The sequence below is a fragment of the Malaclemys terrapin genome, chromosome 17 (genome assembly GCF_027887155.1).
Source record: "Malaclemys terrapin pileata isolate rMalTer1 chromosome 17, rMalTer1.hap1, whole genome shotgun sequence".
NCBI classification, from domain to species: Eukaryota; Metazoa; Chordata; order Testudines; family Emydidae; genus Malaclemys; species Malaclemys terrapin.
Window position 1 is genome coordinate 25287621 of NC_071521.1, and position 27571 is coordinate 25315191.

General features: G+C 47.1%; 2 protein-coding genes across 6 annotated transcripts in view; one reads left to right on the forward strand and one right to left on the reverse strand.

Moving 5' to 3' along the window:
• Positions 1 to 2865, reverse strand: part of NSMF (NMDA receptor synaptonuclear signaling and neuronal migration factor) — a 76613-nt gene extending 73748 nt beyond the window's left edge. For 2 of the 5 annotated variants that reach the window (XM_054007638.1, XM_054007637.1), the window contains exon 1: positions 2464 to 2861. In XM_054007638.1, coding sequence (XP_053863613.1) covers positions 2464 to 2570 — 107 coding nt within the window. In that variant the 5' untranslated portion in view covers positions 2571 to 2861. Of the gene's footprint in view, positions 1 to 2463 lie in introns of all 5 variants that reach the window. The other 3 variants (XM_054007636.1, XM_054007634.1, XM_054007639.1) reach the window with 2 other exon arrangements.
• Positions 2866 to 2921: 56 nt separating this feature from the next.
• LOC128825284 (zinc finger MYM-type protein 1-like) lies at positions 2922 to 6151 on the forward strand. Its single transcript, XM_054007640.1, has 2 exons — positions 2922 to 3330; positions 3706 to 6151. Exon 2 carries the CDS (start codon positions 4009 to 4011, stop codon positions 5266 to 5268), a length of 1260 nt encoding a protein of 419 aa, XP_053863615.1. The 5' UTR covers positions 2922 to 3330; positions 3706 to 4008; the 3' UTR covers positions 5269 to 6151.
• The last annotated feature ends 21420 nt before the right edge of the window (positions 6152 to 27571 follow it).

Consider the following 27571-nt stretch of genomic DNA (forward strand, 5'->3'; position numbering starts at 1 on the left):
CCCACACCTCTCTTACCTGCTTCAGGCTTCCCGCGGTTCAAATGTTCGCGGGAAGCAGGGGAGGGGGCGGAGACTTTGGGGAGGGGGCGGAGTTGGGGCGGGGGGCGTGGGCGGGGCTGGGGGCGGGGCCGGGGCCCGTGGAGTGTCCTCCTTTTGGAGGCACAAAATATGGTAACCCTAACTAATGGACCTCTATGATTGTCCATATAATATCAGCCCAGCAGCCACTAAGAAGCAAAAGGAAAATATATTTAGAGGGCTGCAGCTGTGTTTGCCACACAGCAGGGATGGAGCCAGCTCTCTGCCATCTTCATGGCCAATATTCCACAGTCAGTTTAAGATGTGAAGCTCATCTATATTAAAAAAAAAAATCCCAAGTCCCATCAAGCAACAGAGAAGTTTTTCAGGATCTCCCAGGAGCCATAAGAACGGCCACACTGGGTCAAACCAAAGTATCCTGTCTTCTGACAGTGGCCAAGGCCAGATGCTTCAGAGGGGATGAACAGAACAGGTAATCATCAAAAGATCCATCCCCTGTTGCCCATTCCCAGCTTCTGGCAAACAGAGGCTCTCCCTGGCCATCCTGGTTAATAGTCATTGATGAACCTATCCTCCATGAACTTATCTAGACTTTTTTGAACCCTATTTTGGCCTTCACAACATCATCTGGCAAGGCGTTCCACAGGTTGACTATGCATTGTGTGAAGAAATACTTCCTTTTGTTTTTTTTAAATATGCGGCCTATTCATTTCATTTGGCGACTCCGAGTTCTTGTGTTATGAGGAGGAGTAAATAATATTTCCTTATTTACTTTCTCCACACCAGTCATGATTTTATAGCCCTGTATTGTATCTCTCTTAGTCGTCTCTTTTCCAAGCTGAAAATTCCCAGTTTTATTAATCTTTCCTCATAAGTTTTACCATATTAAAAGGTAACAGGAATGGGCAATATACACCCAAATTCTATAGCATGGACCAAGTACTAAGAAAAGAAAACCTTTCAAAGGGTAAAAGGGTAAAATGAGACATTCCAATAAATGGGGATATTTGGTAGGTTTGACTTTTCACAGGATGGCTTTTTTATTACAGGAGATCACCTCACTGAGAAAGCTACCACCAGCTGTGTGGTCAGACATTCAGATGCAAATCAAACTAGGCAAATTCAAAGTATTTGCCATTTACAAGGATTGAAAGGATCCACTCTGATGACTAGCTCATTAAAGCATTAAACCCCTGCCTCAGTGGGGCTGGCATTTGGCAGAGGGCATAATGAGCAATACCAATTGATGATGCTAGCAAAACTGGGGAATATGCCCTGGGTAGAACCTTCACAGATGAATTAACTCTTTGAAGGTTGTTAATTTGAAAACAGTTATACGACACTTGAGAGAATTGCATGGTATGATCATGCATGTCAGACATTTAGGAGTGAACTTTCTGTTTTGTACAGGATAAGCAAATATTTATCATATATTAGACATTTTTCAAATATTAGCCATACGTATATGGCATGTATATCTCAGCATTTCTAGAATGCAGAGGTACAATGTAGTTTCTACTGAAAAATGTTCCTACTCTAACTAGCCATTAGTTACATTACCTACAGAAGGACTGTTGAGAGAGAGAGATTATTTCTATTAGCTTAATGCACTCATAATAAATGCAGCATGAACTGCACTGTTTATTAGTCCTGAGGTGCTCACTCACACATACAGTAACCAAAGGGACAGTGAGATTTTGCCCCCACAGGGTGTTTCTGAGGAACACAAAAAGTTATGTCATTATATATGTAAAGTTCATATACCAAATGTGATTTCCTGATTGCAAATCAATGCCATTAATTACTTGAGATTTGTTTGTGTTATTCCCCATGAGTGGGTTTTTTTGACAGGCCTCCCGCTAAGCAGATGGTTCCTTACACCTCATGTCATTTGCTATTTAAACCCACTGGAAAGCCAGAATAAAGCTAAAAATAAATAAGCAGTATTCTCCACTGGAGCCTGCAGGTCAGCCTACGTGAAAGGGAGCAAGGAAACCAGCATCTTATTCTCTCCTCACCCCACAAACCAGCCTGATTGTCTTGTCAGTTTAGTTTGCTTTGCAGCGATATTACCTTGTCTGGAAAAACAATGAGGCATCTAAAATGTTTGCATGTTCGAGCACTACTCGCCTGGTGAATTTCACCGGAAAGAAAGAGAGGAGACAAATGCAAACACCTGCAATATTGAGTCTCATTATGCCCCCTCACACACACACCCTGCCCTCTGCAAATGCCCAGATTTCTTCTATGCTGACATGTGTAATGCAGTTAGCCCAGTTAGACTGCACACCCCAGGTATCACATTGAATTGGCATTTCGTTGAGCAAGGCATTGTTTTCTTCCCAGCATTGCCAGAATCTTCTTGGGTAGTTATTTTTATCCCACCCTTGCTATAAACTTGTCTAGACAGCGGTGATCACTCACCTAACTTTCGCTGCTACAGAAGACATAGCATCATTCCTCAGAGTCTTCCTTTTGGATACAGCTGTGCCCATATTCGCTCGGAGAAAAGCTTTGGAGGCAACATTCATTGCACAAAACCTCTGCCCATAACGCTGAGGGGAAATAGCGATAACAAAGAGACGGCAAGAAGTCCTGCAGTATGCCCCGATCTGCTGCTTTATTCCTCCTGTCGCTGAGCCATGTGTACTCAGGATCCCAGCTTGGCATTCAAGGGGCCAAGCCCTGCCATGGCACAAGATCTGTATTGCCTCCTGCCATTCATCTCCTGGCAGGCTGAAGGAGACGCACAATAGACCCGGCTCTTGCTAGTAAAACGCTTCAGCAAAGCCGTTGCCTGTTTCCCCGTTTGCTGCCTTCTCATTGATGGCTGCAGGAGGCTGGATAATGGGAGGTTTAAGGAAGCTCCCTCCCTCCCTTCCCCTCCCCGCCGTGCTGACATCATGGAAGGCATGTGAAGGAGGGGAGAAGGGGGCTCGTCTCCAGGGAAAGGGGCGCTCAGCAGCGAGGAGTGAAAGCTGCAAAACCAGCTCGAGGAGAAAAGGATGCGACTCAACGAAACCGAGGCCGCCGGCTAGGGGCAGCGCAGGCAAAATGCATCTGCTCCAGCAACCTCAGCCCTCGCTTGTGTCACTTCACAACGCGTGCATCAGCTGTGTGCACCCTGACCCGGGCCCAGGGCAGTTCCTCCGAAGCCAGCACTCTTAAAGGCTGCTCACGTGGGGGGGGGGGCAGAGGCATAGCAAGCGCCCTCTCTACCCTCCGACCGGAGGGGGCCCCGCAAGGAAGGGGGCCCCTAAAAGTGGCAAAAAATATATAAGGTATAACTAGGTAAGTGACATTTATTGACGCTATTGCACAATCCATGTCGGTTTTACTGACAAAACCGTGAAGTCATTATGATACATCATAATGCTATTGGCTACATCAGTTGTCTGTCGGTCAGTTTCGAATTTTAGTTGGACCCATTCAAAGAATGTGTATTTGCGTTCATAATGGCGGTCGGCGGATAAATGTTATTAATTTAGTTGTTTAATTTTTTATCGTTTGAAACGATTCGTTTCCAACGCAGAAGTGTGCTTTGTGATGTCTAAGAGAACGTATAAGAGCGGCGCTAGTAAACGAAAGGCAGCAAAAGATGCCGAGAAGGAACTTGAGAAAATTCCAAAGTTGTTAACGTATTTTGCGCTGCAATCCAACATACAGGTACAGGCACATGAAACGGACAGCGCTAGCAGCGACGAATCGTATCCAGAAATATCCAGAAGTGCTTCAAGTGAGGTCGAAGGTGAAGCCAGTTGTTCTACCAAACAAACTGTGACAGATATTCCAGCTGCTGCCGGGAAAGAAGTATCTGAATCTGATGATCCAGGAGATTGGCCGTCTATAATATCGGACAGGCAAGTGTGTGACATTGTTGCATGTGGCTCACCGCAGTAGAATGAAAGTTACGAATTTCCATTTAACGAGGAAAGACGGAAGTTCACAAGTACTCATTTCTATCGAACCATGGCAAATGGCGAAAAAATAAGACGTTCATGGTTAATGTACTCAGTTCAGAAAGATGCCATTTTTTGTTTTTGTTGTAAATTATTTGGCACTGGCGACATACCGCTACGTTGTGGAACATCTGCTTGGAAAGCACTGTCAAAAAGACTTCAGCAGCATGAAACAGGCAAAGGTCATCAAGACTGTATGGTGAAATGGTTTGACCTTCGGTCAGGCATAGTAAACCGTACATCTTTTGACCAACTCGAATTGCAGGCTTTTCTGAAAGAAAGAGATTGCTGGAGAAATTTTGTCAAACGCATGGTTGATGTCGTTATTTTCTTGTCCGAAAGAAACTTGGCATTTCGAGGAAGTAATGAAAAGCTCGGCGATCCTTCGAATGGCAACTTTTTGGGACTGTTTGAATTGCTTGCAAAGTATGATACTGTCCTCAGCGAACTTTTACAGAGGATTAAGAAGGCAGAGACACATGTTCAGTACCTCAGTCCACAGATCCAAAACGAGCTGATTCAACTTGTTGCCAGTAACATTCAAGAGGCCAACATAGTGCAGCTTAAAAAAGCAAAATATTATTCAGTTATTTTGGACTGTACTCCCGACGTGTCACATGAAGAACAGCTGTCCATGGTGTTATGCTTTGTTGAATGCAACGGTGAAGATGGTGTCAATATTCGTGAAGCGTTTGTTGGTTTTCTTAATGTTCATGATACAACTGGCGAGGGCTTATTGGAAGCGTTTCTTGAAAAGGCAAACAACTTAGGAATAGACATTGCTGATATGAGAGGCCAAGCTTATGATAACAGCGCAAATATGAGAGGAAAGAATAAAGGAGTTCAAGCCCGCATGCTAGAAATAAATGATCGTGCCTTGTATGTACCATGTGGAGCTCACACTTGGAATCTTGTGATCTCAGACGCGGCAAAGTCATCGAAATATGCCGTTGACTTTTTCAGTCTGATTAACAGAATATACGTTATCTTTTCTTCTTCACCTTCACGTTGGGATATACTTCAAGAACATATGCCAATATCTGTTAAAGGGTTATCGGACACTCGTTGGGAGTCGAGAATTGATGCCGTGAAGCCATTGCGTTATCACCTTGAAGAATTGTGCAATGCTTTGTCATCTTTGCGAGAATATGCGCTCGAAAAGAAAGATGGCAATACAGCAACAGAAGCCGGTGCGCTTTTAGACCATTACCACATGGCCTTTTGTTCTGACTGTGTACACGTGGTGCGATATACTATTTCATGTCAATAAAACCAGCAAATTAATTCAGTCACCAGATGTGTCAATTGACGTACTGCAGGCAGAAGTCGGTGCTACACAGAAGTTTTTGGAAGACTATCGAAATACAGGATATATCTCTGTGGTCACAAATGCACGTGAAATAGCAGAGCATATGGGTATTGATCAGGTGTTTCCAGAAACCAGGGTGCGATGAAAGAAGAGAATGTTTGATTACGAATGTGCTGATGATTTGAGTCGTCTTTCTGCCGAAGAAAAATTCAAATCGCAGTTCTTTCTTGTTCTCACTGATCAGGCCATATCTTCTGTTTTGTCGCGATTTGACCAACTTGTGGAGTGGTATAAGTTGTTTGGATTTCTGTACAACGTTAACAGCCTGAAGCAGTGTCACAGAGAAAATGAACTGGAGAATCACAGCAAAAATTTTGAAAGAAAAATGGGAGACATTGATGCCAACGAACTCATAATGGAATTGAATCGTTTTATTTATGTCATCAAGAAAGAGAGAGGACTTGTCACGGCAAACAATTTTTTAACGTACATATACAAGAACAGCCTTCTGGAGATATATCCGAATCTTTGCATTTGCATCAGAATTCTTCTGACCACACCAGTTACTGTCGCTGCTGCTGAAAGGAGCTTCAGCAGAATGAAACTGATCAAGAATTTCCTGCGCTCAACCATGACAGATGACAGGCTTTCGGCGCTTGCAGTTATCTCAATCGAAATAAAGATTGCCAGATCTCTGGACTATGATGCATTGATTAACCAATTTGCGGAAAACAAGGCTCGAAAGAAGCGCTTTGCATAAATACGGAATACATGTACACTGTAGGCCTGTGTACACATAATATGAACCCTGTATATTGTATAAAATAAATACCGCATTCCAGTTTCTGCATTGTAAGGGGCCCCTCCCGGACATATGTTCGGAGGGGGCCACGTTCTTTGTTGCTGCAGCCCTGGGAGGGGGAGATGGCTGGGACTTGGCTCTGGGTGGCGGGAGCAGGGGGTTTCAATCAGCCCATTAGAAAGCCAGGGGCCAGCTGTGAAATCTGCCCCCAGCTCTTGCCTTGTGTTTATCTCTGTGTGCAGGGCTTTTGAAACTGGTAAGAGCTGTGCCCAGCGAGTGCTTCGTTCACAGGTTGGGGTGTTAAATTCATTCCTTATTTGCAAACAATCCCCTTTTTAAAGCCATGCTGAAGTCATCCCCAAATCAAAGTAGCCTTTACAGCACTGCAGAGCAGAGGGTCTGGCTGCTGCCTGGGAACAGGTCTCCCTAGCCAGCCTTTTCCCAACCTGCAATTCCCAGTCAGAGTGGGCCATCCAAATCAACACTCAGTCCTGAAATCCAGCTGCTAGGCTAGAAGCCTTGAGGAGAAGGAGGTGAGGGAGCTACAGCCTGAGCACAAGGTATTTTCACAAACAAGCCCACTGAAATATCATTAATATTCTAACCTATACTGCTGCCCCTTTCCACAGCTGCACCTACTCAGTCCCACTGGGGAATTCGCCTTAGCCCTGTGACTTCCACAGTAGCAAGCTGCACCTACCCCATGCCAGCCTCCAACCACCTTACTCCTAATGCTCTGCAAGGGATGATGTGAGCTAGCTCAGTGCTTCTCAAGCTATCTGATGTGGGGGACCGGCTGAAGCCCACCATGCTACCACGTTTATCTACACTACTGTTGGGACCCATGCTAGCACAGATACGTGTGCCTGCACTACAGTCACACCACCACTTCCAATGTAGTGAAGTGCACTTGCAAAGGTGTGTTCTTAACTGGGGTTAGCTTTAGGCTGTGACCTGAGCTGCTAACCCAAATTTAAAAATGGAGTTTTGTGTCTTCATTACTATTTTAACTCAAGTTAACTTTCTTTTTCTTTTTTGCAGTGTAGACATACCCCAAGGGCTGGCCTTGCAAAGCATTGAGTGCTCTCAACTCCAGTTAAGTTCAGTGACAGCTAAGGGCTCCCAGCATCTCAACAGGAAGTGTGTGGGGCTTTCCTGGACAAGGGGCTGAGCTAATGGTGGCTTCCTCACAGCCACTCTTTGACTGTTCCATGCCACCTCAGCCACTCCCCCAGCACTCCTTTATACCGCCAAACACCCAGGGTCCTGTGTATGTGAGACAGCCAGAGCCGGCTTTAGGCCGATTCACCCGATTCCCTGGAATCGGGCCCTGCGCCTTAGGTGCCTTTTAATTTTTTTTGTTCACCCCGCCGGCGGTCCGCTCCAGGGTCTTCGGTGGCCCAGCTCCCCTGGCCAGAGCGCCAGCTGGAGTGCGGCAAGCCCTGAGGCCCCGCTCCTCAGCTCCATGACCCCAGCCAGAGCGCCGCAAGCCCGCGGCCCCGCTCTCCTGGCTGGAGCTTCAGCTGGAGCGCGGCTGCCCCACGACCCCAGCCAGAGCCCCCAGCCCCGCTCCCCCAGCCGGAGCGCGGCAAGCCTCGCGGCCCCCCTCCCCTGGCCGGCAATCCGAAGTGCCGCTGAAGACTGGGAGCGCCACCTGGTGAGTACAAGCCCCAGGAATCGGGTCCCGCACTTGCTAAAGCCGGCCCTGGAGACAGCGTAGGGATGCCTATATCAGGGAGCTCTTCTGGCCCCATAGTAGCATAAAGGGGTCTCAGCTGGGGACAGAATCTGCCCCAGTGGGTTTGAACTCTTTGTTGTGTTTAGGGTGACCAGACAGCAAGTGTGAAAAATCAGGACAGGAGTTGGGGGGTAATGGGTGCCTATATAAGAAAAAGCTCCAAATATCGGGACTGTCCCTATAAAAATTGGGACATCTGGTCACCCTAGTTGTGTTGGGGCAGAGAGAGACACACTCAAACCCTAACAATATGAAATCAATGCAGAGAGATTCTAATTGCCATCCAAACTGCTAACCCAGGACCTCCTGCTCTCCATATTCCCCAGTCCACACCCCTCACGCACCTACAAGATAAACTCCTTGGGGTATGCACATGTTTCTGTAATTTGCATTATTATGACACAATAATAAAGAAAAGAATACATGATCACTAGTTAAAAACATCACCTGTTTATCTGGCCACTAAAAGGCAAATCATTTTCTATTCCTGCCTGAAATTCTTCATACAAATTAATGGCAGTTTCTCCATGCAACTAATCTGATTCTCCATTCACTCCCACTGGTTTTACACTGGTGAAACTCTGCTGGTCTTAATGGAGTTGCTCTCTCTTTACTCCACTGTAACTGTGAGGAACATCAGGCTCAATGATGGGAAACCACTTCAGCATTTTTCTCCTGTAAAATGGCCATTTTGTTGCAAAAACTGCAAAATTTCTCTACAAAATCAATAATTATTGCCATGAAAACATTTATTTCACTTGAAGGAAAAGGCAGCCCTTTACCCCAGGTTGTAATTCATGAATTTTCAGAAAAATATCAGCTTCTCCACATGAATTTACCTATAGGCAGTAATGGCTTCAAGTCTTGGTGATGTAAATAAATAGATATTATGCCCGTCTGCAGCATATTTCTATGAGCTAGTTCAGTAGTAGTCACTTACATACTAGGGAAGAATATTTCCCTCCATTGCAGGAATTTCTGGGTGAAATCCCATGGCCTCCGGCAGATCAGATTAAATTATCAGAAAAGTTCCTTCTAGCCTTAAGTTCTATGAATCTTTATATCATCTACATTTCTGAAGGCTCTTTACAAACAATATCTATCATTAATTCTCACACCCTCAAGCTGTGTTGCATGGGTAAATTTTGTTATCTCCATCTAACAGACAAAAATGGGCTTGATTTGACAACATGCTGGGCACCCACAAAACCAATTGTAGCCAATTTGCTAACCATTAAGTGTCACTGTTTTAGTTAAGCTTTTGGCAACGTTTCAGCCCATCTGTGTGACATGTGTGTCTCTCTGATCAGGCCCCTGGTGAGATTTACTTGTGGGGGCATTCTGTGCCAAAAATATTAAAATTCTGCACACAATATTTTAAAATTTTGCAAAATTCTGCAAATTTTATTTGTCAAAATAACACTACATAATCATGCCGGTTTCAATTATTTTGGTAATTTATTTCAAAATACCTGTCAGCAAGTATGTCTGTAACAATACAGACACACACAAAAATTCCCCCAAGAGTAGAGAGTTAAAAACAACCCTATGACAACCCAGTCCTGTTTCTCTGCCTTCTTCCCCCACAGAGCCCAGCCGGGTGGCCAGACATGCACAACCCCTCTCCCTCAGAGCCCAGCCACGGGGCCCATCCCAGCCAATACACCCCAACCCTCTCCCCTCCAGAGCCCAGCCACAGGGGCCCTCAGTCCAAATACCTGCACTCCCTCCTTCCCCCCACTCCCCAAGCCCAGCCACGGGCCCCCCTGGCCCAGATACCCGCAACCCCTTCCTCCCTAGAGCCCACCCATGGGACCCCCTGACCCAGATACCCTTCCTCCTCCCCCCCAGAGCCTAGCCATGGGTCCCCCACTTGCCCAGATACCCACACTCCCTCCCCTCCAGATCCCAGCCGTAGGAGCCCCCTGGCCCAGATAGCCGCATCCCCTTCCCCCAGAGCCCAGGGATCCAGAGGAAGAAACAGCCTCATGCTGGGTCCCAGCCTTGCATGGAGTTTCGTGCATGCCACCCTCTCCTTCCCTCAGGGCATGCTGGGAACTGCAGCTGTCAGGAACCCTCTAGCTCCCGCTCCCCCCTCCCCCCCGCCCCCCGCAGTATCTTCTATGTGCAAACTGTGCTCTGTCGGGTTCAGTGGCAGCTAACAGCACTGCAGCCAATTTCTGTGGCGTAAGGAAATTCTGCATCACAACGGTAATTTCTGCAAAATTCTGCATTGTGAAGTGGCACAGAATTCCCTCAGGAATACAGCTTTCACCTTAGCACTTTGTTCCATGCTGGCCACCCCCATGGAGGGCTGCATATGGAGTTACATTTGGAGCAAATCAGTGCTACTAGCTAGCCACTCCTGCTCCTCCCGATTATTGCTTTGCTTTGCCTTTTCTCTTTATGTGGGTCTTTCTCTTGTGATGATTAGGGGTCTATGCAGCATCACAAACCTCTTTTTTTCCTTTTAGATATTATTTACTATTCCCTTTCTCTGTGTTTAACTACCTGATGACAGGCAGGGCCGGCTCCAGGGTTTTGGCCGCCTCAAGCAGCCAAAACCAAAAAAAAAAAAAAAAAAAAAAGCCGCGATCGCGATCTGCGGCGGCAATTCGGCGGGAGTGACGGACCCTCCGCCGAATTGCCGCCGAATACCTGGAACTGCCGCCCCTGTCCGGAACGGCCGCCCCAAGCAACTGCTTGAGAAGCTGGTGCCTGGAGCCGGCCCTGATGACAGTTTTCAAACATTGTATACATTCAACAATCTGTGTTGAGATTAGATTCCCAGACATGGACCATTTCCCTCTCTTTGTTGGAAACAAATCGATAGCTGAGGCATGGCATAGCTATGGTGAAGCTGAGCAGGAATAGTCAGTCTTTCTTCAGGTGATGCAGACAAACACAGATGCAGATGATAGAAATACACATACAGCCAAGCAAAGCAAGAGATTATAAAAGAACCGTTGAGGATTTTTAAAGGAAGGGTCGAGTGAGCCTTCACTGGACAATTTTGAAGATATTTAAGATATTTAAAAATAATTTTTAAGCAAAACCACCTGCCTGTTATTTATCTCTGTGTTTTAATATTTTGCTTCCTTTAAAACACTGATAAACAAACACGAAAACCAACAGAACTGCAGGCCTGAACCATGCTGGCCTGTTTCCTACCAGTCGCACACTGGAACATCCAAAAATGATTCAGAAGCATGGCATCACTGTTAAAAAAGCAAACAAAACCCAACATAATACCAAAGCATCATACTCCTTCCTGCACACAGGGATGTGGAGCACCCATTCCGGTTCTTATTTACAGAACTCAACACCTCACCCTCATTGTACAGAATTGTGCCCCATAGGGTTCCTGCTTTACAAAATCAAAGTACGGTTGTATTTTCTAGGCAACAGTCTATAAAAATATTTTAAAACTTTAAAACATCCAACTAGTTAAAGGCTGAGTGAAGCACAGTTTCCACCATTGCCAGCCCCAAATGGTCAGAAATTATGAGTCAGGCCACAGAAAATCATGAGATTGGTGAAAAATCATTCAATTTTTCAAAAGTAATAACTTTGGGGTTCCTTTTATTTGTCTGTTATTTACTGAGCCATTAGGTTAAATTCAGGTCATCTTTTCCAGCTCTTCTCTGCAATCATGAGGACTAGAAACTTATTCTTTTTTAAACTAAAAGCTGAAAACTAAAAGCTGTCATAATCACCATCTTCCAGGAGCAACAGAGCAACTGATACTCGACACCATGCAAGGCACTGCATTTAGCCGTATGGAATGGAAATCTATCAACCTCATGAAGAAACTTGCACAAATACAGACAGATATCATCTTCCTTTCCAAATGCAAACGGATACTGATATCTTCCAGGAGGTGGGCTTTAAGAAAACTCCAAACATCTCAAGACTTGAAATAAAATGGGAAGAGTTGGCAATCCTGCACATGTCCTTTCCATCACTCTGGTTTTCATTGCTGCCCTCTTCCGTCATATGTAGGCTGTCTATTTAGATCCAGTTCTCCAGGGCAGGCACCTTGGCAGAGATGCTGTGCTGTGCCTCCAGAAGGTTCAGTACAGAAAGGCGCAGCCCAGGGAGGGCACAAGTGGCTTTAAACCACTCTTGATTCTTCTATTCTAGGGTGCTTTGTGGTCCAAAGCAACCCTCAGTATAGCACAGCGCAGTCAGGAGCTGCTCTGTTTTACTGCTTCCACCCCCACCACTCCCTCACCTGCTTTCAGGTAGACCCCAGTTCTGCCTCCTCCCGCTCCCAGCCCCAGGGGCACTGGAACAATTTGTATAGTGGGGGTGTTCAGAGCCATTGAACCAAACTGTAAACCCTGTATGTGATGGAAACCACTTCAAGCCAGGGGGTGCAGCAGCACCCCTAGTTCTAGCACCTGTGCCCAGCCCCATGCCCTCCCAAACTGAGGGCCCTGCACAGGGCAGCCTGCAGCTGTCCTGCATAAGGCTTGTGCCAGGGGAATTCTTGCCTGGCTGGCAAAGGGGCATTTAAAGCCCCTGTACGCGGCCGTAGCACATAGCAGAACGCCTCCCACTATTCCTGCCAATCTGTAAAGTACATGGCACACAGATAATACAAATAACAGTGGTGTGCTGGGCCTCTGATGATTTTTCTGCTGTTCTCTAGTTCAAACCACAGATTACTGGGCTCAATAGTGGCACTTACCTAGCAGGGAAGATTAGTTCTCTCAGCTGTAGGAAGCACTTGGTGAAATTCTAAGGCCTGTTATCTGCAGGAGATCAGACTAAGTGGTTCTCCATCATTGGACACCCCCCCTCCCCTGGTCATCTAATTGGCAGCTGGCCAGGAGCCCCTTCCCATTTAGCAGCATGGGAGGGGCAGAGCCATTGTGGCCCCAAACTCCTGGAATAGATGAGCATAGCTCTCCCCTCTGGCTTTAAAGTCTATGAATCATCTTTCATTCCTCACTCCTCTTATGTCTCATTCAGGGTCTGATTAATTTTGCTGCCTATGTTCCTCTTTTCTCCTTTCCCACACTCTCCCACCCCTGGCTGCCCTATTAGCTCCTGCCCCACCCAATCCTGACCCCATCTTGAGTCTCCCAACTGAGGTCTCTCTCCTCTTCTTCCCTGTTGGTGTTTCTGCTTGCTTCTGGCCTCTGCTCTGGGCTCTCTCTTTTTGCAGGTGCTCATCCAACTCGCCTTCCCCCTTTAATCACCTCCTATATGGGTGGGGAGACCGCTCACTTTACACCCTCTGGGGACAGGTCTCTCCTATGTTTCTCCTCTCCTATGGTTCTCCCTCTTGCAGGCCTCTCCCCCCATATTGGGGTCTCTCTCTCGTCCTCCTACCCACTTGGGGATCTCTCTCCCCTTATTCCCCTTCTCCACTTTGAGGGTCTCTCTGACTGGTCTCCATACTAGGGCTTCTCTCTCTCTGCATTTCCTCTCATTCCTCCATGGGGAATCCCCCTCCCCACGCTGTTCCCAACCCTCGGGGGGTCTGTCTCCCCATCCCCATTTCTCTTACTCAGAGTAGCATCCCAAAGAGTCCCCACTAGGACTTTCTGCTCCATTCCCCATCTCCACCCCAAAGTGTGTGGGGGGAAAGAATTTCTCCTCTCTCTCCCTTGTTGAGGGGAATGCTAGGCCCTGACCCAGCTGCTTCCTGGCATGGGGTCTCCTCTCCCCCACGTCCCTCTTGCTGGGGAAGGGGGCTGCAATAGGTGGCTCTGGCTTCAGATCAGGTACTCTGAGCCAGAGAGGATGTAGCCAACAGCCAAGGCAGGCGCAGCCTCTACTAGAGCAGGGCCTGGCACCATGGGAGGGCTGCTCCGCCAGCAGGCTCACCATGGCAACAGGTCTGGTGAGATACACATGTACATGCACACAGGCCAGGTATGTGGGCATGACATACTTGTGACACAGAATGTATCGCCCACCTTTGACTGCTTCCCCTGCACTCAGACCATTAACTAATCTGTGTCCCCAGAGCTTATACTTTCACTCAAACAGAACAGCTTCAAAAAGATCAACCTGGCAGATAAACATTTCCTCCTTCTCCCCATAAATGTGGCATTTCCCCCAAAATATTGCTGCCCAAGACCCAGAATGGGCAAGAGTCACATTGGGTCAGAGACAGATCTTCTAGATCTAGATAATAATGTCATACTTTTAAAACCCAATATCTCTGGGTGTTGCTGGGCTGTCCCATTACTAAAGACCCCATAGATTAGATTTGTGGAGGATAGTCCATCAATCTAATTCTTTTTTGAACCCAGTTATTCTTTTGGCCTTCACAACATCCCCTGGCAATGAGTCCCATAGAGTGACTGTGTGTTGTGTGAAGCACTTTCGTTTGTTATAAACCTGCTGCCTATTAATTTCATGGGTTGTTGATCTCTAGTTGTTGTGTTATGTGAAGGGATAAATAACACTTCCTTATTTACTTTCGCCACACCAGTCATGATTTTATAGACTTCTATCATATCCCCCTTAGTCATCTCTTTTCCAAGCTGAACAATCCCAGTCTTTTTAGTCTCTCCTCGTATGGAAGCTCTTCCATTCCCCTAATCATTTTTGTTGCCCTTCTCTGTGCCTTTTCCAATTCTAATGTATCTTTTTTGAGATGGGGCGACCAGCACTACGTGTACTATTCAAGGCATGGTGGAGGAGGAGAAGCCATGTACCCCCAAGGCTGGGAGGATCGCAGCCACCACTCAAAGGAGGAAACATAGGGTCAGAGCCGGCTTTAGGCCGATTCCCCTGAAACGGGCCCCGCGTCTGCAAGAAGAGCGCCTAACTTTTTAATTTTTACTCACCCTGCGGCAGTCCGGGTCTTCGGTGGCACTTCGGCAGTGGATCCTTCAGAACACTTGGAGCGAGTGAAGGACCCGCCGCCGAAGTGCCACCGAAGACCTGTACCACTGCCAGGTATTCAAATTGGGCCCCACACTTTCTAAAGCCGGCCCTGCATAGGGTAGTAGTGCTTGGTGACTCTCTTCTGAGGGGCACAGAGGCACCCATCTGTCACCCTGACATGGCATTCTGGGAGATATGCTGCCTGCCAGGGGCCCATATCTGAGATCTTACGGAGGGATTGTCGAGGATCATCTGGCCTTCTACTACCCCATGGTACTCATCCATGCGGGTACTAATGATACTGCAAGGTATCATAGAATCATAGAATATCAGGGTTGGAAGGGACCTCAAGAGGTCATCTAGTCCAACCCCCTGCTCAAAGCAGGACCAATTCCCAACTAAATCATCCCAGCCAGGGCTTTGTCAAGCCGGGCCTTAAAAACCTCCAACGAAGGAGACTCCACCACCTCCCTAGGTAACGCATTCCAGTATTTCACCACCCTCCTAGTGAAATAGTTTTTCCTAATATCCAACCTGGACCTCCCCCACTGCAACTTGAGACCATTGCTCCTTGTTCTGTCATCTGCCACCACTGAGAACAGCCGAGCTCCATCCTCTTTGGAACCCCCCTTCAGGTAGTTGAAGGCTGCTATCAAATCCCCCCTCATTCTTCTCTTCTGGAGACTAAACAATCCCAGTTTCCTCAGCCTCTCCTCATAAGTCATGTGCTCCAGCCCCCTAATCATTTTTGGCACCTTAGAGACTAACAAATGTATTAGAGCATAAGCTTTCGTGGACTACAGCCCACTTCTTCGAAAGCTCATGCTCTAATAAATTTGTTAGTCTCTAAGGTGCCACAAGTACTCCTGTTCTTCTTTTTGCGGATACAGACTAACACGGCTGCTACTCTGAAACTAATCATTTTTGTTGCCCTCCGTTGGACTCTTTTCAATTTTTCCACATCCTTCTTGTAGTGTGGGGCCTAAAACTGGACACAGTATTCCAGATGAGGCCTCACCAATGTCAAATAAAGGGGAACGATCACGTCCCTCGATCTGCTGGCAATGCCCCTACTTATACAGCCCAAAATGCCGTTAGCCTTCTTGACAACAAGAGCACACTGTTGACTCATATCCAGCTTCTCATCCACTGTGACCCCTAGGTCCTTTACTGCAGAACTGCTACCTAGCCATTCGGTCTCTAGTCTGTAGCAGTGCATGGGATTCTTCCGTCCTAAGTGCAGGACTCTGCACTTGTCCTTGTTGAACCTCATCAGGTTTTTTTTTGGCCCAATCCTCTAATTTGTCTAGGTCCCTCTGTATCCGATCTCTACCCTCTAGTGTATCTACCACGCCTCCTAGTTTAGTGTCATCTGCAAACTTGCTGAGAGTGCAGTCCACTCCATCCTCCAGATCATTAATAAAGATATTAAACAAAACCGGCCCCAGGACCGACCCTTGGGGCACTCCGCTTGAAACTGGCTGCCAACCATCCACTGCTTTCCCCTCATCCACAGAGCCAGTTATCTCATCATAGAAGGCAATTAGGTTAGTCAGGCACGACTTCCCCTTCGTGAATCCATGCTGACTGTTCCTGATCACTTTCCTCTCCTCTAAATGTTTCATAATTGATTCCTTGCGGACCTGCTCCATGATTTTTCCAGGGACTGAGGTGAGGCTGACTGGCCTGTAGTTCCCCGGATCCTCCTTCTTCCCTTTTTTAAAGATGGGCACTACATTAGCCTTTTTCCAGTCATCTGGGACCTCCCCCGATCGCCATGAGTTTTCAAAAATAATGGCTCTGCAATCTCACCCGCCAACTCCTTTTAGCACCCTCGGATGCAGCGCATCCGGCCCCATGGAGTTGTGCACGTCCAGTTTTTCTAAATAGTCCCGAACCACTTCTTTCTCCACAGAGGGCTGGCCACCTTCTCCCCATACTGTACTGCCCAGTGCAGCAATCTGGGAGCTGACCTTGTTCGTGAAGACAGAGGCAAAAAAAGCATGGAGTACATTAGCTTTTTCCACATCCTCGGTCACTAGGTTGCCTCCCTCATTCAGTAAGGGGCCCACACTTTCCTTGATTTTCTTCTTGTTGCTAACATACCTGAAGAAACCCTTCTTGTTACTCTTAACATCTCTTGCTAATTGCAACTCCAAGTGTGATTTGGCCTTCCTGATTTCACTCCTGCATGCCTGAGCAATATTTTTATACTCCTCCCTGGTCATTTGTCCAATCTTCCACTTCTTGTAAGCTTCTTTTTTGCGTTTAAGATCAGCAAGGATTTCACTGTTTAGCCAAGCTTGTCGCCTGCCATATTTACTATTCTTTCTACACATCGGGATGGTTTGTTCCTGCAACCGCAATAAGGATTCTTTAAAATACAGCCAGCTCTCCTGGACCCCTTTGCCCTTCATGTTATTCTCCCAGGGGATCCTGCCCATCTGTTTCCTGAGGGAGTCAAAGTCTGCTTTTCTAAAGTCCAGGGTCCGTATTCTGCTGCTCTCCTTTCTTCCTTGTGTAAGGATCCTGAACTTGACCATCTCATGGTTACTGCCTCCCAGGTTCCCATCCACTTTTGCTTCCCCTACTAATTCTTCCCTGTTTGTGAGCAGCAGGTCAAGAAAAGCTCTGCCCCTAGTTGTTTCCTCCAGCACTTGCACCAGGAAATTGTCCCGTACACGTTCCAAAAACTTCCTGGATTGTCTGTGCACTGCTGTATTGCTCTCCCAGCAGATATCAGGGTGATTAAAGTCTCCCATGAGAACCAGGGCTTGCGATCTAGCAACTTCTGCTAGTTGCCAGAAGAAAGCCTCGTCCACCTCATCCCCCTGGTCTGGTGGTCTATAGCAGACTCCAACCACGACATCACCCTTGTTGCTCACACTTCTGAACTTTATCCAGAGACTCTCAGGTTTTTCTGCAGTTTCATACCGGAGCTCTGAGCAGTCATACTGCTCTCTTACATACAACGCAACTCCCCCACCTTTTCTGCCCTGCCTGTCCTTCCTGAACAGTTTATATCCATCCATGACAGTACTCCAGTCATGTGAGTTATCCCACCAAGTCTCTGTTATTCCAATCACATCATAGTTCCCTGACTGTGCCAGGACTTCCAGTTCTCCCTGCTTGTTTCCCAGGCTTCTTGCATTTGTCTATAGGCACTTAAGATAACTCATCGATCGTCCCTCTTTCTCAGCATGAGCCAGGAGTCCTCCCCTCTTGCGCTCTCCTGCTTGTGCTTCCTCCCAGGATCCCATTTCCCCACTTACCTCAGGGCTTTGGTCTCCTTCCCCCAGTGAACCTAGTTTAAAGCCCTCCTCACTAGGTTAGCCAGCCTGCTGGCGAAGATGCTCTTCCCTCTCTTTGTTAGGTGGAGCCCGTCTCTGCCTAGCACTCCTCCTTCTTGGAACACCATCCCATGGTCGAAGAATCCAAAGCCTTCTCTTCGATACCACCTGCGTAGCCATTCGTTGACTTCCACGATTCGACGGTCTCTACCTCGGCCTTTTCCTTGCACAGGGAGGATGGACGAGAACACCACTTGCGCCTCAAACTCCTTTATCCTTCTTCCCAGAGCCACATAGTCTGCAGTGATCCTCTCAAGGTCATTCTTGGCAGTGTCATTGGTGCCCACGTGGAGAAGCAGGAAGGGGTAGCGATCCGAGGGCTTCATGAGTCTCGGCAGTCTCTCCGTCACATCGTGTATCCTAGCTCCTGGCAAGCAGCAGACCTCTCGGTTTTCCCGGTCGGGGAGGCAGATAGATGACTCAGTCCCCCTGAGGAGGGAGTCCCCGACCACCACCACCCTCCTCCTCCTCTTGGGAGTGGTGGTCGTGGAACCCCCATCCCTAGGACAGTGCATCTTTTGCCTTCCAATCGGTGGAGTCTCCTTCTGCTCCCTTTCCTCAGATGGGTCATCTAGTCCACTCTCCGCATTAGTACCTGTAGAGAGAACATGGAAACGATTGCTCACCTGTATCTCCATTGCTGGTGCATGGACGCTCCTCTTTCTCCTTCTGGAGGTCACATGCTGCCAAACCTCTTCACAATCCTTCTGTCCCTGCTGCGCCTGCTCTGAATCTTCAGAACATTGCGGCCGTAGAAGCATCTCCTGACGTCGGTCCAGGAAATCTTCATTTTCCCTTATGCAACGCAGAGTCGATACTCGTTTCTCCAGCCCTCGAACCTTCTCTTCCAATATGGAGACCAGCTTGCACTTTGTACAGACAAAGTCGCTTCTGTCCTGCGGAAGAAAGACAAACATGGCACAACCTGTGCAGGTTACAACAGCTGATCGCTCACCATCCATATCACCGTCCTCTTAAGAGCTTCCTCATCTGTTGCAGGAACTACTCAGAGAAACCTGCAGATGAAAGCCTCAGTGAGCTCTCCCCAAGTGAACTCCCAGGCAAACTCCCGCTGTTAGCCTCTGCTGTTCGCCGCTCAGCTGGTTCGCTGCTGACTGCCCTTATATACCAGTCGCCCACTCAAGGCCCACCTGGAACAAAGCACTCCCAATTCACACTTTTCAAACAAACAAGCAAGCAATCAAGCACATGGTCAAACTGACCAACTGTCCCAGCAGCAGACACTCAGATACTCACCAACACAGCCCCCCTAATGCAGCACTGAGCGTACCTCCTCTCAGACAGCTCCCAGGCAAACTCCCTGTATGACCCTCAGCAGATCAGAAGTGACTATAGGGCTCTGGGACTAAGGATGAAGGAGTTGGGAGTGCAGGTGGTGTTCTCCTTGATCCTTCTGGTCCAGGGTAGGGGCCCAGGCAGAGACAGATGCATCTTGGAGGTGAATGCCTGGCTGGGAAGATGGTGTCGCCAGGAGGGCTTTGGCATCCTTGACCACAAGATGTTGTTCCAGGAAGAAGGACTGCTAAGCAAAGATAGAGTCCACCTATTAAGGAAGGGGAAGAGCATATTTGGATACAGACTGGCTAACCTAGTGAGGAGGACTTTAAACTAGGTTCGAAGGAGGAAGGTGACCAAAGCCCACAGGTAAGTCAAAAACATGGAGACCTGGGAGTAGGGTCAGAATTTGGGGGGAACATGGGCTGTTATAGCAGGGATAAAGGAGAGACAAGACAGAACTGGGGGGGGGGAATCAAATCAGTATCTTAGGTGGCTGTATACTAATGTGAGAAGTATGGGGAATAAGCAGGAAGAACTCAAAATGCTAGTAAATAAACAACTATGACAAATTTGGCAGACTTGGGATAATACGCATGACTGGAATATTGGTATAGAAGGGAAGGACAGGCAGGGTAAAAAGGGAGGAGGTGTTGCCTTCTATATTCAAAATTTATACACCTGGACTGTGGTTGAGATGGAAATAGGAGACATACTTGTTGCAAATCTCTGTGGAAAGGATAAAAGGGGTAAAAAACAAGAGCGATTGCATGGTAGGGGTCTACTACAGACATAGGAGCTGACTGCATGGGTGCTCCAGCTCTGGAGCACCCATGGGGAAAAATTAGCGGGTGTTCCGCACCCACCGGCAGCCAAGCTCCCCCCTCCTCATCTCCTTCTCCCCCCCCCAAGTGCACCATGTCTGCACTCCTCCCTTTCCCTCCCAGTGCTTCCTGTTCCCCCCCCCCCGCCCGCTGCCTAACAGTTGTTTGGCGGCGCTTAGGACTTTCCGGAAGGGAGGGGGAGGAGTGAGGATGCGGCGTGCTCAGGGGAGGAGGCAGGGCAGGGGCAGGGACTTGGGGGAATGGGGTGGAATGGGAGCGGGGCGAGGGCAGTGCAGGGGTGGGAAGAGGTGGCGCAGGGGTGGAAGGGTCAAGCACCCACCGGGCAGAGGGCAAGTCAGTGCTTATGACTACAGACCACCTAACCAAGAAGAAGAGGTGGATGAGGCTTTTTTAAACAACTAACAAAATCATCCAAAGCACAGGACTTGGTGGTGATGGGGGACTTCAACTACCCAGACATCTGTTGGGAAAATAACACAGCAGGGCACAGATTATTCAACAAGTTCTTGGAATGTATTGGAGACAATTTTTTATTCCAGAAGGTGGAGAAAGCTACTGGGGGAGGTTGTTCTAGATTTGATTTTAACAAATAGGGAGGAAATGGTTGAGAATTTGAAAGTGGAAGGCAGCTTAGGTGAAAGTGATCATGAAATGGAAGAGTTCATGATTCTAAGAAATGGTAGGAGGGAAATCAGCAAAATAAAGACAATGGATTTCAAGAAGGCAGACTGTAGCAAACTCAGGGAGTTGGTAGGTAAGATCCCAAAGGAAGCAAGTCTAAGGGGAAAAACAATTGAAGACAGTTCGCAGTTCTCCAAAGAGACATTATTAAGGGCACAAGTGCAAATTACTCCACTGCATAGGAAAGATAGGAAGAATGGCAAGAGACCACCGGGGCTTAACCAGGAGATTTTCAATGATCTAAAAATAACAAAAAAGAGTCCTACAAAAAGTGGAAACTAGGTCAAATTAAAAAGGATGAATATAAACAAATAACATAAGTAGGGACAAAATTAGAAAGGCCAAGGCATAAAACGAGATCAAACTAGCTAGAGACATAAAGGGTAAGAAATCATTCTACAAATACATTAGAAGCAAGAGGAAGACCAAGGACAAGGTAGGCCCATTACTCAATGGGGGGGAAAACAAAAACAGAAAATGTGGAAATGGCAGAGGTGCTTAATGACTTCTTTGTTTCGGTTTTCACCAAGAAGGTTGGTAGTGATTGGACGTCTAATATAGTGAATGCCACTGAAAATGAGGTAGGATCAGAGGCTAAAATAGGGAAAGAACAAGTTAAAAATTACTTAGACAAATTAGAGGTCTTCAAGTCACTAGGGCCTGATGAAATGCATCCTAGAATACTCCAGGAGCCTACTGAGGAGATAGATGAGTCATGGAAGATGGGAGAGATTCCAGAATATTGGAAAAGAGCAAATATAGTACCAATCTATAAAAAGGGAAATAAGGACAACCCGAGGAATTACAGACCAGTCAGCTTTACTTCTGTACCCAGAAAGATAATGGAACAAATAATTAAGCAATCAATTTGCAAATATCTAGAAAATAATAAAGTGATAAGTAACAATCAGCATGGATTTGTCAAGAACAAATCATGTCAAACCAACTTGATAGCTTTCTTTGACAGGGTAACAAGCCTTTTGGAAAGGGGGGAAACAGTAGATGTGGTATATCTTGACTTTAGTAAAGCTTTTGATACTGTCTTGAATGACTTTCTGATAAACAAACCGTCATGCTGGAAGGGCATAACGAGTGGGGTCTCCCAAGGATCAGTTCTGGGTCCAGTTCTAATCAATATCTTCATCAATGATTTAGATAATGGCATAGAAAGTACACTTATAAAGTTTGTGAATGATACCAAGCTGGGAGGGGTAGCAAGTGCTTTGGGGGATAGGATTAAAATTCAAAATGACCTGGACAAACTGGAGAAAAAGTTTGAAGTAAATAGGATGAAATTCAATAAGGACAAATGCAAAATACAGTCAGGCCTCGATTTACACGGTATTTTTTGCATGGTTTCAGTGATGCATGGTCAATTAATTGTGACTAGGGCTATCGATTAATCGCTGTTAACTCACACGATTAACTCAAAAAAATTAATTGCGATTAAAAAAATTAATTGTGATTAATCACAGTTTTAATCGCACTGTTAAACAATAGAATACCAATTGAAATTTATTACATATTTTGGATGTTTTTCTACATTTTCATATATGACACTAGATGGGGTGGGATCTGAGTTACTACAGAGAATTCTTTCCTGGGTGTCTGGCTGGTGAGTCTTGCCCACATGCTCAGGGTTTAGCTGATTGCCATATTTGGGGTTGGGAAGGAATTTTCCTCTAGGGCAGATTGGTAGAGGCCCTGGGGGGTTTTCACCTTTCTCTGTAGCATGGGGCACGGGTCACTTGCTGAAAGATTCTCTGCACCTTGAAGTCTTTAAAACATGATTTGAGGACTTCAATGGCTCAGACATAGGTTTGATGCAGGAGTGGGTGGGTGAGATTCGGTGGCCTGCGTTGTGCAGGAGGTCAGACTAGATGATCATAATGGTCCCTTCTGACCTTAAAGTCTATGATTCTATGATATTGTATTCTGTGCTGTAATTGAAATCAGTGTATGTTATTTTTTATTACAAATATTTGCACTGTAAAAATGATAAAAGAAATAGTTTTTTTCAATTCACCTCATATAAGTACTATAGTGCAATCTCTTTGTTGTGAAAGTGCAACTTACAAATGTAAGTCCCCGCTTACAAGGAGGCTGACAGAACAAGTTGCAGTGGGAGAGGTTTAGGTTGGATATTAGGAAAAACTGTGGTGGTGAAGCACTGGAATGGGTTACCTAGGGAGGTGGTGGAATCTCCTTGCTGGGATGATTTAGTTGGGGATTGGTCCTGCTTTGAGCAGGGGGTTGGATTAGATGACCTCCTGAGATCCCTTCCAGTCCTATGAATCTATGATTCCGTGATCAGCACTGGCATGAGCCCACCCCTGGTGAAAGATGTTATGATACTTAGAATATGTGAAGTTGCCAGCCTTTTCCATACTTACCCCAGCAAATGTTCCCATGAAATATAGTTCTAATTATCTGCCCACATTCAGATCTCTCTGATATTCAATTTGCTCCCATTCTATGAAGGGTTTGGTTTTTTTCTCTGTTCTTCATGACTGAGATAGTCTTAATTAGTTATTGTTCTCATTGAAATCATGTACTGTATTCCCAACCAGGTTGCTTGATCCGGATCCAGATATCATTAACAAAGTACAAGAGCAGCTGGAGCATAGAAATAATCCCCCACAAACAATCAGAATGAAGGCCTCATAATTAAACCATAGTTATTGTTTATTATATTGATATTACAGTTTGCAGTCAAGATTGGGGCCCCATTAGGTTAGGCATTGTACAAACCTATATGGAGACATGGTCCCTGCCCTGAGAAGTTTGCAATCTAAAAAGACAAGCTAAACCTGAAGGCGTGGAGTGAGGGCAGAAGGATATAATCAAATGCGCACAACTTTTACATGTATATACCTTTCATATCTTTATAGGGAAAGTTGCAGCTGTCTTCATCTTAACCTCTCCTTAGCCAGCATAAATCATGTCACAGATTCATACATTTTAAAACCAGAAGGGATCATTATGATCATTTAGTTGGCCATAGAATGTCACTCAGTAATTGGCAACTCTTCTATTGGGCAAGGAGAGATAGGGATAGTCTGGGAGGGTCTTATGGTTCTTGCGACTTTTAATGGGACCAGCTGGGCATATCATAATATCAGTTAACATGCCAGCTTGCCCAGAGCAAGCTATATCATGAATCCCATCATGCCACCAGTAAGCACACTGCCTAGTGTGCCAGCAAATGAATCCAAGCTACCACACGCAAGTGGTTCCATCCCTGCCATTTGTAAGCAATCCATGGTGCAGATGATTTGAAGCAATCCATGGTGCTCTGTCTGAACTCAATGCAATGTTCCCAACTATGTTCCAGTTCCTGTTTTGCTTAATGCTTTACTGAGATGCCCTCAGATTTCCAGTCTAACAGTTCCACACAGCAGGGGCTGCTTGATGACCCTGACATGTCATTCACATCCCTGTACACATCCTACACTAAGGGTATGTCTACACTATGAAATTAGGTCGATTTTATAGAAGTCAATTTTTTAGAAATCGATTTTATACAGTTGATTGTGTGTCCCCACTAAGCGCATTACGTCGGTGGAGTGCGTCCACAGTATCGAGGCTAGCGTCGACTTTCCCACAGTTCCCGCAGTCTCCGCCACCCATTGGAATTCTGGGTTGAACTCCCAATGCCTGATGGGGCAAAAACATTGTCACAGGTGGTTTTGGGTACAGGGCCCCTCTCCCTCCCTCCCTCTGAGATAGCAACGGCAAACAATCGTTTCTCGCCTTTTTTCCTGGGTTACCCGTGCAGACAACATACCCCGGCAAGCATGGAGCCCGCTCAGCTCACCATCACCGTACGTCTCTTGGGTGCACTGGCAGATGCGGTGCTGCATTGCTACACAGCAGCAGTTCCTTGCCTTCGCGGCAGCAGACGGTGCAATACAACTGCTAGCCGTCATCTCCTGGGTGCTCCTGGCCAACCTCGGTGAGGTCGGTCAGGGGCACCTGGACATAAATGGGAGTGACTCCAGGTCATTCTCTTCTTTAAGTTTTGTCTCATGGAGATTCAGTCCTGCCTGGAATATCATGCGAGCTGGAGGCTTCTGCCTCAGGCTGCTCTCCCAGCCGGCACCACCATGCTGTCACACCTACCCCAGCCTACCCCTTGCTCCCATGGCTCATGAAGCCTGGACAGTAGGAAGGAGAAGTTCAACTATAGGCTGAGCAAGTGCAGAATGGTGGTAGAATGTGCCTTTGGATGTTTAAAAGCTTGCTAGCACTGTTTGCTGACTAGGCTGTTTGCGATTAGAAGAGCACAGCTAGGTGCGCTGCGCATCACAGAGGCTTTGAAAACCAGTTTCATGACTGGCCAGGCTTCAGTGTGACAGTTGTGTGTGTTTCTCCTTGATGCAAACCTGCCCCCTTTGTTGATTTTAATTCCCTGTAGGCCAACTGTGTAAGCCATGTCGTCAGTTGCCCCTCCCTCCGTGAGAGCAACGGCATACAATCGTTTTGCGCCTTTTCCGCGCAGACGCCATACCACGGCAAGCGTGCAGTCCGCTCAGCTCAGCCGTCGCTGTTGTGTCCTGGGTGCTGCTGGCAGCAGACGGTGCAGTAGGACTGCAAACTGTCATCATCGAATGACCGCTTCCGCTGCCACTCTGCTCTCCTGCAGATGCCATATCATGGCAAGCATGGAGCCCGCTCAGATCACCATGGTAGTTCTGAGCACTGTAAACACCACGCGCATTATCCTGCAGTATATGCAGCACCAGAAACTTCAGAAGCAGGCGAGGAGGCGACAGCAGCGCGGTGACGAGAGTGATGAGGACATGGACACAGACTTCTCTCAAAGCACGGGCCCTGGCAATTTGGACATCATGGTGGAAATGGGGCAGGTTCATGCTGTGGAACACCGATTCCGGGCCCGGGAAACAAGCACAGGCTACCAGTGGCTACGAAACTTTCGCATGCGTAAGAGCACTTTCATGGAATTTTGTGACTTGCTTTCCCCCGCCCTGAAGCGCAAGAATACCAAGATGAAAGCAGGCCTCACAGTTCACAAACAAGTGGTGATAGCCCTCTGGAAGCCTGCAATGCCAGACAGCTACATGTCAGTGGGGAATCAATTTGGAGTGGGTAAATCTACTGTGGGGGCTGCTGTGATCCAAGTAGCCAACTCAATCACTGAGCTGCTGCTATCAAGGGTAGTGACTCTGGGAAATGTGCAGGTCATAGTGGATTGCTTTGCTGCAATGGGATTCCCTAACTGTGGTGGGGCGATAGGGATATGCATTCGGTCTATCTTGGGACCGGACCACCTTGGCAGCCAGTACATAAACCGCAAGGGTACTTCTTAATGGTGCTGCAAGCACTGGTGGATCACAAGGGATGTTTCACCAAATCAACATGGGATGGCTGGGAAAGGTACATAACACTTGCATCTTTAGGAACTCTGGTTTGTGTGAACGGCTGCAGCAAGGGACTTACTTCCCAGACCAGAAAATAACCATTGGGAATGTTGAAATGCCAATAGTTATCCTTGGGGACCCAGCCTACCCCTTAATGCCATGGTTCATGAAGCCAAACACAGGCACCCTGGACACTAGTCAGGAGCTGTTCAATTATAGGCTGAGCAAGTGCAGAATGTGCATTTGGATGTTTAAAAGCACCCTGGCACAGTTTACTGACTCAGTTAGACCTCATCGAAACTGATATTCCCATCGTTATTGCTGCTTGCTGTGTGCTCCACAATATCTGTGAGAGTAAGAGGGAGACATTTATGGCGGGGTGGGAGGTTGAGGCAAATCACCTGGCTGCTGATTATGCACAGCCAGACACCAGGATGATTAGAATAGCATAGCTAGGCGCGCTGCGCATCAGAGAAGCTTTGAAAACCAGTTTCATGACTGGCCAGGCTACGGTGTGACAGTTCTGTTTGTTTCTCCTTGATGAAAACCCACCCCCTTGGTTCACTCTACTTCCCTGTAAGCCAACCGCCCTCCCCTCCCCCTTTTGATCATCGCTTGCAGAGGCAATAAAGTCATTGTTGTTTCAAATTCATGCATTCTTTATTAATTTGTCACATTAATAAAGGGATAATAGGGGGATAACTGCCAAGGTAGCCTGGGAGTGGGGGTGGGGGAAGGAGGGAAGTACTGGGTGGGGTGGGGGAGGAGGGAAGGACAAGGTCACACTGCACTTCAAAACTTATTGAATGCCAGCTTTCTGTTGCTTGGGCAGTCCTCTGGGGTGGAGTGGTTGGGTGCCCGGAGGGGGTCCCCCCACCCCCTGTTCTTGGGCATCTGGGTGAGGAGGCTATGGAACTTGGGGAGGAGGGCGGTTGGTTACACATGGGCTGCAGTGGTGGTCTGTGTTCTTGCTGCCTTTCCTGCACCTCAATAATACACCGGAGAATATCAATTTGATCTTCCAATAGCCTCAGCATTGCTTCCTGCCTCCTCTCATCACGCTGATGCCACCTATCATCTTGCTCCCGCCACCTGTCCTCGCGTTCATTTTGTGCTTTCCTTCACGCATTCTGCTGGGCTCTTTCAGTGTGGGAGGACTGCATGAGCTCAGAGAACATTTCATCGCGAGTGCATTTTTTTCACCTTTTAATCTTCGCTAGCCTCTGGGAAGGAGATGATACGGGGAGCGTTGAAACATTTGCAGCTGTGGGAGGAAAAAAAAAGGAAGAGTAGTATTTAAAAAGACATTTTAGAGAACAATA

Excerpts from the sequence above, each read along its gene's own strand:
- LOC128825284 (XM_054007640.1), top strand. The coding sequence starts at position 4,009 with ATGGCAAATGGCGAAAAAATAAGACGTTCATGGTTAATGTACTCAGTT.